Source organism: Salmo salar, chromosome ssa14, assembly GCF_905237065.1.
Source record: "Salmo salar chromosome ssa14, Ssal_v3.1, whole genome shotgun sequence".
NCBI lineage: Eukaryota > Metazoa > Chordata > Actinopteri > Salmoniformes > Salmonidae > Salmo > Salmo salar.
Window position 1 is genome coordinate 98211187 of NC_059455.1, and position 10095 is coordinate 98221281.

The following is a 10095-nucleotide window of genomic DNA, read 5'->3' on the forward strand; positions in this document are numbered from 1 at the left end:
ATATATAGTTGATGTTTCGTACTGCTAGATTGATGCCTTCTTTACTGTGAGTGAATGTGGTATCCAGAAAGTTATCTAAGAGTGTTTGGATATTTTGGTTCCAGGTTGCTTTCTGGTATTCTTCTGTGCTGTTTTGGGCCCATCTGTATGAATTTCTGATGTTGTACAGCTTACTGGGCTGTGAATGTGTGGTTGTTTCCATGTCTGTTCTTTTGAGGAACAACGTAATTTGGCTGTGATCAGACAGAGGTGTTAGTGGCTTGACAGTGAATGAGCTGAGAGAGAAAGGGTCCATGTCTGTGATCATATAGTCTACTGTACTGTGGCCAAGAGGTGAGCAGTAGGTGAATCTCCCCAAAGAGTCCCCCCCGTAACCTACCATTGACAAAGTACAGACCCAGGCTTCTACAGAGCTGCAAAAGATCCCTTCCGTTTTTGTTGACGGTGCTGTCACTGTTGTTTCTATGGGGGAGATTAAGACAGTTAGAAACAGTATGGCCTGTAATAAAGCTGTCCCCTCGTGTGCTCGTTAGATCAGGTAGTGTTCCTGTGCGCGCATTTGTGTCCCCACAGATGAGCACATTTCCCTGGGCCTGGAAATGGCACGTCTCTTCCTCAAGGGTGGGGAAGATCTCCTCTGAGTAATATGGGGATTCTGAGGGGGGATATATATTGCACAAAGGAACACATCTTTTCTGTCAGTACAAGTTCTTTTTTAGTTTTAACCAAATGTGGTATTTGCCAATTTTGAGGGGATCAATTAGATTTTGTAGTTCGGATTTGTACCAAATGATCAATCCTCCAGAGTCTCTGCCTCTATTGACAGAGCTGTGTTTCTGTGACGGCACAATGACCTCTCTGTAGCCTGTGGGACAGTGAGTGACAACGTCAGCCTTACACCATGTCTCCTGCAGAATGATGACATCAACATCTTTAAGATTTTTGTTGAACTCCAGTGCTAAACTCTTCAGACCAAAGGTTGATGAGTTTAGGCCCTGGATGTTCCACATGCTAACTGATAGTGATTTCATGTTGCAAAAAGAAAGAATAGCAGTCAGAAACACAGTAACTATTAACTAATACGTTGTTAAGAGTGAGATAAACAGGATATCAGCTAACATTTATTCTGTTATTCTGTTAAATATTCCTATTCATTGAACAAGTAAATTCTAGTACAATAGGTGTGTGTGTGTGTGTGTGTATGCGTCCGTGTGTGTTTAGTGCAGTTTAGTGCAGATGTATTGGAGGAGCTGTTTAATCTCACTTAATCCTACAGGGTTCTCCTGTCCTCTGACGACCTCCGCGTAGCTGCGCTGGTCCTGCTGTTGGGCCCTGTGAGGTGGAGGGGGCCAGGTCTGGGCCGTGGGACTTCCTCTCTGGTCGGGTAGGGGTGGTGGTCTGGTGCGGGATAATAGGCTGGGCCCGGTCTGGTCTGGCTAAGCCGATGGAAGTGGTGATGCTCTGGGGGTGGGTGGGGCCTGTGGGGTGCACTGGGTCTGGTGTGGCGTTGAAGGGGCCTGGGGCTCCTTGGTGGTGCAGTGGTCTGGTAGGGGTCTCTGGGTGCTCCTCTGTCCAGTACAGCATGGGGTGTTTGTCTACCAAGTGCCACGTCCTTTAGAGACTTGGCAAACATCCCTACTGTCTGCTTCCTCAGGTGGGAGTGGTCGTGTAGATGCTCTGGGGTGATTGTTGGGTGGTGAGCAACGTGTACGTTCGGGAGTAGGCCACACCCTCTGGTGATGTCAGCGTTGACTTTCTGAATAGTACGGGGATGAAAGTCTTTGCGGGGCAGCAGAGTGGAGATGGTGATGTGGGAGTTGGGGAACAACTCAGAGGCCCTCTCTGCTACTCTGTTGACCAGGCTGCCTACTCTCTCCTGTTCCTCTCGCAGGTTGTTGGTGCCGGTGTGAATAATAATGTGGCCTGGTGTGCCAAAGTCAGGCTGGGACAGGATGTGGAGTGCATCCTGTGTTTTTGGGCACCATATTTTGCACACCTTGTGTTGGGGGAAGAGTTTATCTTCTTGGATGAATTTCCCATTTGAGTCAATGAGGATGGCCACCTCAGAGGGTTTTGCCAGATTAGTGTGTTTACGGTCTGGGGCTGGAGTACACAGGGCCTGTGTACATGGAGGGGGTGTGGGGGTGTGTCAGGGGGGCAGAGAGCTTCTCTCTGTAGTAGGGGTCTCTATTTGGGCCTCTTTGTTGACTGGGGGTGTGGGTAGAGTGTTGTCGGTATGGGGGGGATTGTGGGTAAAGGTGGGTCAGTGGGGTTGTTAGGGGTGGTGAGGGGCTGCAGCTTCTCTCTGGGAGTCTCTACAGTCTGTTCTCTGTGCTGTAGCACCCTCTTGATGACAGACAACTCCTTTGCCATCTCCTCCTTTACCTGCACTAGCTCTCTCCTCATGGTGGCCTTTACCTCCTCAAGAGCTGTGGTAAGGCTCTCTCTCAGCTCCTGGACAGAGTTCTTCAGCTGGGTCCTGCACTGGTTGATCTGGTCCTGTAGAAGCTCTGTGTCTGGGCTGGTGGTGGTGTAGCTGGGGGGCTGCTCCTTCAGCTCAGTAACCCATACCTCTAACACAGCCAGCCTGTCTCTCAACAGGCTGATAGTAGTGTGGTCTTGGCTCTGGTGGTTGTAGGCAGGCAGGGGGGAGGATAGTCCTGCTGTTGGGGTGCCTGAGGTGAGGGGAGAGGTCGGGGTGCTGTCCTTTTCTTTTTTGCTTTCTGCTATCTTCCTTAGAGTGGGGAAGTCCTGCACAACAGAGCTGAGTGCAGCCTCACTGCCCTGGACCATGATAGTGCCGTTCTGATACATGTTTACCGTCAGAAACCTGTTTTCCTGGTCCTTATCGCTGTCCTCAAAAATGTGGATTTGCCTTCCCTTGCAGATGCCTTTCTTCGTGGTATAGCTGAAATGCCTGGTTACAGCTGTATGCCAGGCAGTAGTGTGGTCTGTGTAAAATAACAGGTTTGTAACAGTCCCGTTTTGTGAGCAGTCGGCGAACAAAGTTTCTGGGTTCTCCCTCAGAATTCTGTGTTTAAAGTTGATTCTTCCCTTCTCTGATTTGATTTCTGCTGGGTATTCAAAAACAACGGCGAAAATCTCTCAGTCTCTGCCGTTGCTGTCGCTGCTAGCGCTGCCTCAGTGGCCATGTTGCTATGGTTACCACCAGTAAACGGTTAGAGCTAGACGATAAGCTAGCTGACAGATTTGAATTTGGCTAGCTACCACGATGAAGATTGGTCTTTTAACTCACTCTCTGTCAATCTTTTCCTCCTGTGTTGATCTTCAGTTGTACAATTTGATTACCTATACATTTTTTGCTAATTTAGTCGTGTTAATCTCGCTCTTAACAACCAAAAAGTTATAACAAGTCAGGAGCTGTTCTTCTGCATGACTTCTCTCTCTCTCTCTCTGTCTCTTTCTCTTTCTGTCTCTCTCTGTCTCTCTCTCTCTCTCTTTCTCTTTCTGTCTCTCTCTCTCTCTCTCTCTCTCTCTCTCTCTCTCTTTCTCTCTGTCTCTGTCTCTTTCTGTCTCTCTCTCTCTGTCTCTCTCTTTCTCTTTCTGTCTCTCTCTCTCTGTCTGTCTCGCTGTCTCTCTCTCTCTCTCTCTCTCTCTCTGTCTCTGTATCTCGCTGTCTCTCTCTCTCTGTCTCTGTCTCTCTCTCTGTCTCTCTGTCTCTCTCTCTCTCTCTCTCTCTCTCTCTCTCTCTCTCTCTCTCTCTCTCTCTCTCTCCGTTTCCCTCTTTCTGTCTCCTCATCTCTCTCTGTAGGTGTTTGATGGCAGTAGTAACCAGGCTCGTCTGTTGGGTGTTTTCTCTGGGACTGAGCTGCAGGACAACACTCTGAACTCTACATCCAGCTCCATGTGGCTGGAGTTCATCAGCAACGCAGAGAACACCAGCAAGGGCTTTGAGCTACACTTTACCAGTGAGTAACATAGCCCTTGCCCTCAGCTGTCGACCAATAACAGGCAGTGTCCAAAGCAACAGCAGGTGTAGACTATGGTGTAGTATGAATACTATGAAGCAGAATAGCTGGGCCGTTATATATATATTCTATAGCTCAAACTCTTTTGTTTCTCTGCCCGACCTTTCATCCATCTCCTCATGTCCTTTATCCCTCTGTCCTCTCTCTTTTATCCCTCCGTCCTCTCTCTTTTATCCCTCCGTCCTCTCTCTTTGTCCCTCCGTCCTCTCTCTTTATCACTCCGTCCTCTCTCGTTATCCCTCCGTCCTCTCTCGTTATCACTCCGTCCTCTCTCTTTTATCCCTCCGTCCTCTCTCTTTATCCCTCCGTCCTCTCTCTTTATCCCTCCATCCTCTCTCTTTTATCCCTCCGTCCTCTCTCTTTATCCCTCCGTCCTCTCTCTTTATCCCTCCGTCCTCTCTCTTTATCCCTCCGTCCTCTCTCTTTTATCCCTCCGTCCTCTCTCTTTTATCCCTCCGTCCTCTCTCATTGTCCCTCCGTCCTCTCTCGTTATCCCTCCGTCCTCTCTCGTTGTCCCTCCGTCCTCTCTCTTTATCCCTCCATCCTCTCTCTTTATCCCTCCGTCCTCTCTCGTTATCCCTCCGTCCTCTCTCTTTATCCCTCCGTCCTCTCTCTTTATCCCTCCGTCCTCTCTCGTTATCCCTCCGTCCTCTCTCTTTATCCCTCCATCCTCTCTCTTTATCCCTCCGTCCTCTCTCTTTATCCCTCCGTCCTCTCTCATTTATCCCTCCGTCCTCTCTCTTTTATCCCTCCGTCCTCTCTCTTTATCCCTCCGTCCTCTCTCTTTATCCCTCCGTCCTCTCTCTTTATCCCTCCGTCCTCTCTCTTTTATCCCTCCGTCCTCTCTCATTGTCCCTCCGTCCTCTCTCGTTATCCCTCCGTCCTCTCTCGTTATCCCTCCATCCTCTCTCTTTATTCCTCCATCCTCTCTCTTTATCCCTCCGTCCTCTCTCATTGTCCCTCTGTCCTCTCTCATTGTCCCTCCATCCTCTCTCTTTATCCCTCCGTCCTGCAGGTTTTGAGCTGTTGAAGTGTGAGGACCCGGGTGTTCCTCAGTTTGGTTATAAGAGTGAAGATAAGGGTCACTTCGCCGGCAGCACCGTGTGCTATAGCTGTGACCCTGGATACACCTTGAAGGGACCCCAGATCCTGACCTGTTTGAGGGGGGAGAGGAGAGCCTGGGACAGCCCCCTGCCCTTATGTGTCGGTGAGTTTGTATGTCTGTGTGTCTGTGTGTGTGTGTGTGTGTGTGTGTGTGTGTGTGTGTGTGTGTGTGTGTGTGTGTGTGTGTGTGTGTGTGTGTGTGTGTGTGTGTGTGTGTGTGTGTGTGTGCAAGCAATCAGAAAATCATATAACCTTCCATTATGGGGGGCAACCAGGAAACTAACTTAAGTTTTAAAGCTACCATCTGACCTAAGATCAGTATTTTAGAGTACCATCCTACTCCATTCTCCCGTCTCATTAACGATTTAGTCATTTCCCAGTTTACCTATTTTGCATATGGCCTTGCCCACACGTAGCAACTTGGGAAAAAACATATCAGTTTAAAGAATAATTCTGAAGAATCTCAAATATAAAATATATTCTGGTTTGTTTAACACTTTTTTGGATACTACATGATTCCATATGTGTTATTTCATAGTTGTCACGTCCTGACCAGTGAAAAGGGTCATTTTGCCATAGTGGAATGGTCAGGGCGTGGCAGGGGGCGTGACAGGGGGCGTGGCGGGGGGCGTGGCAGGGGGCGTGGTAGGGGCGTGGTAGGGGGCGTGGCGGGGGCGTGGCAGGGGGGGGTTGTTTGTTTCTAGGGGAATGTGTTCAAGTTTTCATTTTCTATGTTTCGTTTTCCAGATTTGGCCGAGTATGGTTTCCAATCAGAGGCAGGTGTCTTTCGTTGTCTCTGATTGGAAGCCATACTTAGGCAGCCTGTTTTCCTTTGGGTTTTGTGGGTAGTTGTTTTCCGTTTTAGTCTTCGTACCTTACGGAACCGTTTTGTCGTTGTTTGTTTATTTTTGTTTAAATGTTCTCTAAAAAAAAATACAAGTTAAGATTCGCACTATACCCGCTGCGCCTTGGTCTGTTCACTACGACGAATGTGACAATAGTTTTGATGTCTTCACTATTGAACTATGAATGGATCTGTGGTTCACCAATCAGGGCCTTGATTGGCTCAGTAACGAGGCGTGGTATTTAGGACGTCAAGCGTCATCCTGACAACTGGTGAACAGAAATGTTCTTGCAAACTTCCCATGAAACGTGCCTAGAACATAAAAAAAAAATGTATATTTCGTTCTCTTTATGTTTGATTGAACATTGATGCAATATTCTCCTAACCCACAGAAATATGGAAACGTAGATGGTCTATCACAAAATTTGTCTAGAACGTGAATATCTTGTATTCTGAGAACAGAACAGATATGTTCTGTTTGACGTTAAGGGAATGTTTTTCTAACTTGCACATCAAAATGTTCTCAGAAGGTTTTCGCTAACATAGAATGTTTCCGTTACTAACGGAAAAACTGGACACTCAAACATTACAGGAACATTACGGGTAACTTTACATTCTCTCTCCCAGGAATTGTTAGTTGGGTAGCCATGGTTTTGTGCTTTGACAGCAGATATGATCAGAGTTGAGAGAGAGAGAGACATAGAGAGAGACATAGCGAGAGACAAAGCGAGAGACATAGAGAGAGACATAGCGAGAGACAAAGCGAGAGACATAGCGAGAGAGAGACACACACAAAGAGAGAGACAGAGAGAGAGAGAGAGACATAGCGAGGGAGAGAGAGAGAGAGAGAGAGAGAGAGTGCTCAGCTACATAATACCAGGGTATATCTGGTGGTCTGTCTCCTCATGGCTACATAATACCAGGGTATATCTGGTGGTCTGTCTCCTCATGGCTACATAATACCAGGGTATATCTGGTGGTCTGTCTCCTCATGGCTACATAATACCAGGGTATATCTGGTGGTCTGTCTCCTCATGGCTACATAATACCAGGGTATATCTGGTGGTCTGTCTCCTCATGGCTACATAATACCAGGGTATATCTGGTGGTCTGTCTCCTCATGGCTACATAATACCAGGGTATATCCGGTGGTCTGTCTCCTCATGGCTACATAATACCAGGGTATATCCGGTGGTCTGTCTCCTCATGGCTACATAATACCAGGGTATATCTGGTGGTCTGTCTCCTCATGGCTACATAATACCAGGGTATTTCTGCTGGTCTTTCTGGAATAAGAGCAAGTGTATGTTGTGGTAGAAAGGGCAATAGAGGATCAAATGAATTTCATTCTCTATTTCTTGGAGGTCACTACAGTCAGGGGTGTGTGTGTCTCTGTGTGTGTGTGTGTGTGTGTGTGTGTGTGTGTGTGTGTGTGTGTGTGTGTGTGTGTGTGTGTGTGTGTGTGTGTGTGTGTCTTTATGTCTGTGTGTGTGTGTGTGTGTGTCTGTGTGTGTGTGTGTGTGTGTGTGTGTGTGTGTCTGTGCGTCTGTGTGTGTATCTGTGTGTGTCTGTTGGTTTGTCTCTCGTTGTAACTTCAGACCTGGCTTACTGGGAGATGCTGCACATTGCTGTCTCCAATGACAATTCATCAACAAGATAGTGTATCAGGATGTTCATGTATTGTTGTGTTTAAACTCAGGGCTCTGAAGGATTCACTGCTTATTGAGCCGTGAAACTAGACCTGTCACTTCTACTACCCCTTACATCCAAACGCACACACACACACACAGACACACACACACACACACACATGCACACACACACACACACACACACACACAGACACACACACACATACACACACACACACACACACACACACACACACACACACACACACAGACACACACACACACACAGACACACACACATGCACACACACACAGCACACACACACCCTGACCATCCTAACCTGACAACATGTGAGTTGTGTCTTAAAACATGACAAGCCTGCCATTCCCCTTCATATCCCAGTACCACCATCCAACAGGATAAATTATATATTCCCCTTCATATCCCAGTACTACCATCCAACAGGATAAATTATATATTCCCCTTCATATCCCAGTACCACCATCCAACAGGATAAATTATATATTCCCCTTCATATCCCAGTACCACCATCCAACAGGATAAATTATATATTCCCCTTCATATCCCAGTACCACCATCCAACAGGATAAATTATATATTCCCCTTCATATCCCAGTACCACCATCCAACAGGATAAATTATATATTCCCCTTCATATCCCAGTACCACCATCCAACAGCAGCAATATAAATATTTTTTACAATCACTTTGGCACTAATTTCAGAACCTTGTGGACATGTTTCAAAACTCTAAACACAAAACTCAAAACGGTCATCACACACACTGATTGAAAATCATTGATTGAAACCAATAATAAAGGATTTGTAATTTCTTTTTTTATCCTGAAAAACTCTCCAGTCCTTAATAACGATGACAAGCATACCTCATAACATGATGCAGCCACCACTATGCTAGATAATGTGGAGAGTGGTACTCGGTGATGTGTTGTATTGGATTTGTCCCGAACATAACACTTTGTTTCACCTAGTTTAATCCTCGTCCCACTAGGAGGACTGGACTTCATCTCACTGACGTAGGTTTTGTTTTTTATTTCCATCTGTAGCCTCGTTATAATCAGCCAAAATAAGATCAAGGACTAAACGTGTGCACACAGTCCTATTGAATATGTGTTCACCCTACTGTCACTTCACTCTCCCTCTAAATATATAACATGAGATGGAAGACAAAATGAAATGATGAATCATACAATAACATTCATTTATTGAATTTTTCTTTAAGGCTAAAACTAAAATAAGCTTTTAACTTAAAAAGTAGCACATCAATTCACGGTAGTATAATAAAATAATATCACTATCTTACTTCCTTCTCTCTCTCTCTCTCTCTCTCTCTGTCTCTCTCCCTCTTTCCCTCTCTCTCCATCTCTCTCTCTGTCTCCTCCATTCTCCTCTCTCTCTCTCTGTCTCTCTCGCTCTGTCTCTCTCTGTCTCTCTCGCTCTGTCTCTCTCTCTCTCTCTCCTCCACTCTCCTCTCTCTCTCTCTCTCTCTGTATCTCCTCGACTCTCCTCCACTCTACTCTTTCTCCTCCACTCTGTGCAATCTCTCTCTCTATGTGTCTCCTCCACTCTACTCTCTGTCTCTGTCTCTCTCTCTCTCTCTCTCTAGCGGAGTGTGGAGGAACCATCAAGGATGAGCCTACAGGTCGAATATTGTCTCCAGGTTACCCAGCTCCATATGAACATAACCTGCACTGTGTCTGGAGCATCGAAGCGGCACCAGGAAGCACCATCGGGTCAGTACCTTAACTCAGTCATCCTCCTCCTCCTCTTCCTCCATCGGGTCAGTACATTAACTCAGTCATCCTTCTCTTCCTCCATGGGGTCAGTACATTAACTCAGTTCTCCTCCTCTTCCTCCATGGGGTCAGTACATTAACTCAGTTCTCCTCCTCCTCTTCCTCCATGGGGTCAGTACATTAACTCAGTTCTCCTCCTCCTCCTCCTCTTCCTCCATGGGGTCAGTACATTAACTCAGTTCTCCTCCTCCTCTTCCTCCATGGGGTCAGTACATTAACTCAGTTCTCCTCCTCCTCCTCCTCTTCCTCCATGGGATCAGTACATTCACTCAGTTCCCCTCTTCCTCCATGGGATCAGTACATTCACTCAGTTCTCCTCCTCCTCCTCCTCCATGGGATCAGTACATTCACTCAGTTCCCCTCCTCCTCCATGGGATCAGTACATCAACTCAGTTCTCCTCCTCCTCCATGGGATCAGTACATTCACTCAGTTCCCCTCCTCCTCCTCCTCTTCCTCCATGGGATCAGTACATCAACTCAGTTCTCCTCCTCTTCCTCCATGGGATCAGTACATTAACTCAGTTCCTCTCTTCCTCCATGGGATCAGTACATTAACTCAGTTCCCCTCTTCCTCCATGGGATCAGTACATTCACTCAGTTCCCCTCCTCCTCCTCCTCTTCCTCCATGGGATCAGTACATTCACTCAGTTCCCCTCCTCCTCCTCCTCCTCCTCCATGGGATCAGTACATTCA

At 46.9% G+C, this 10095-nt stretch overlaps 1 protein-coding gene across 1 annotated transcript in view; it reads left to right on the forward strand.

Moving 5' to 3' along the window:
- csmd2 (CUB and Sushi multiple domains 2) overlaps positions 1–10095 on the forward strand; it is a 776204-nt gene that overhangs the window by 495272 nt on the left and 270837 nt on the right. Inside the window, exons 24-26 of the mRNA XM_045695078.1 lie at positions 3773–3929; positions 5005–5196; positions 9214–9340. Coding sequence (XP_045551034.1) covers positions 3773–3929; positions 5005–5196; positions 9214–9340 — 476 coding nt within the window. The remainder of the gene's footprint in view (positions 1–3772; positions 3930–5004; positions 5197–9213; positions 9341–10095) is intronic.